At 33.6% G+C, this 1614-nt stretch overlaps 1 protein-coding gene across 1 annotated transcript; it reads left to right on the top strand.

Annotated features, from left to right (window-relative positions):
- Positions 1 to 168: 168 nt before the first annotated feature.
- Positions 169 to 1370, top strand: LOC117182573 (the record flags this gene model as incomplete). Its single annotated transcript, XM_033375662.1, has 2 exons — positions 169 to 765; positions 873 to 1370. Coding segments are annotated over 2 exons (1095 nt in total), but the record flags the coding sequence as incomplete, so codon positions are not given.
- Positions 1371 to 1614: the final 244 nt, after the last annotated feature.

Here is a 1614-nt window from a genome sequence, read left to right as displayed (position 1 = left end):
TTATACCTCTTTTTATATACTTTGATGATTTCGAAGTCAATAACATACTAGGGAGTCACCACGGGGTTCAAAAGTTAGGAGCAGTTTATATTTTACTTCCAATTTTGCCACCAGAATTTAGATCAGCATTAGCGAATATATTTCTTGGTCTTCTTTTTCATTCATCAGACTGTAGTGAGTATGGCAATGATGACGTTTTCCGAAAACTTGTTGATGAAATTAATTACTTGCAAGACAACGGTTTAAGTTTTAAATTAAATGGAGAAGAGATTATGATTTACTTTGCCATAGGGTTGTTTATGGCTAACAACTTAGGTCTCAATAGTGCTATGGGTTATGTCGAAAGTTTTAGAGGAACTTATTTTTGCAGACTATGCAAAGCAAAACTAAAAGACACACATCACGATTGCTATGAAAGAAAGCACCTGTTACGAAAAAAAGAAGAATACGAAGAAGATCTTGAAAAAGGAATGTATCAGTCTGGATTAAAAGAATACTCAATATGGAATGAAATAAAATATTTTCATATTTTCGATGACTTTTACATGGATGTATTCCATGATTTTAACGAGGAAGGATTAAAGTATGATATGAGTCACGTTCTTTACCACTATTTATTTGAAATAGACAATCCAATATCTCTAGAATTCCTAAATACTAGGCTCCGAACATTTAATTATAAATTAAACGGCATATCTAACAAGCCACCACTCATTACGATAGATGAAGCAAAAAAAAGCATTTGTCGATGTCCGGAAGTGAGATGTATAATTTTACTTTAATTTTTGCCATGCTAATCGGTGACTGTACACAGAATGATGAAATTTGGCAATTTTATTTAGCATTGAGAAGTATTCTTGATATTGTATTAGCAACAAATGTACAAATCGAATGTTGTGCATTACTTGACAAACTTGTAGCTGAACACCATCAACTTTACATTAAATTATTTAAAGACACTCTTAAGCCGAAACATCATAATATGGTTCACTACGGCAGAATTATGTCTATGTCTGGACCTATAAGAGAATTAAGCACGATCAGATGTGAAGCTAACCATAGACATCTTAAAGTTAGCGCATATGCTACGAATTCTAGACGCAATATAACCCACACTCTTGCTTTAAAGGAACAACTCAATTTTTGCTATAGGCTCATTAGTAAGAGGGGCTTAGTATCCGAACTAGAAATGGGACCAAGTTCACTTGTCAATAATGTTTCTGAATTAGAAAGCATATATACGACGAATTTTCCCTATGACTTTAACTCATCTTGTATTGAAGTACCGTGGATTAAATGGCAAGGAATCGAATATAGGCGGGGTACTTGTGTCGTTCTCAGCTCAGACTTTGATAATGGTTTTACGTTCGGTATTATTCAATCTATTCTGTGCAACGAGGCAGAAAAAATATGTATCGTATGTTATGACTTAAGCACAATTCAATTTGACGAAAAACTACATGCATACGAAGTAGAAGATAAGAAGACTGTAACGTGTCATCTACTCAATATAATATTCTCGCCGTTCCCTGTGATATTTAATCACATGGAAAATGACAAAAAGTTTGTTACACTGAAACATGCACTGTAGTGTTTAAGTTTTGAATCTCACTT

This window comes from Belonocnema kinseyi, unplaced genomic scaffold (genome assembly GCF_010883055.1).
Source record: "Belonocnema kinseyi isolate 2016_QV_RU_SX_M_011 unplaced genomic scaffold, B_treatae_v1 SchBZDm_509;HRSCAF=575, whole genome shotgun sequence".
Lineage (NCBI taxonomy): Eukaryota > Metazoa > Arthropoda > Insecta > Hymenoptera > Cynipidae > Belonocnema > Belonocnema kinseyi.
This window is presented reverse-complemented; position numbering and strand designations above follow the sequence as displayed.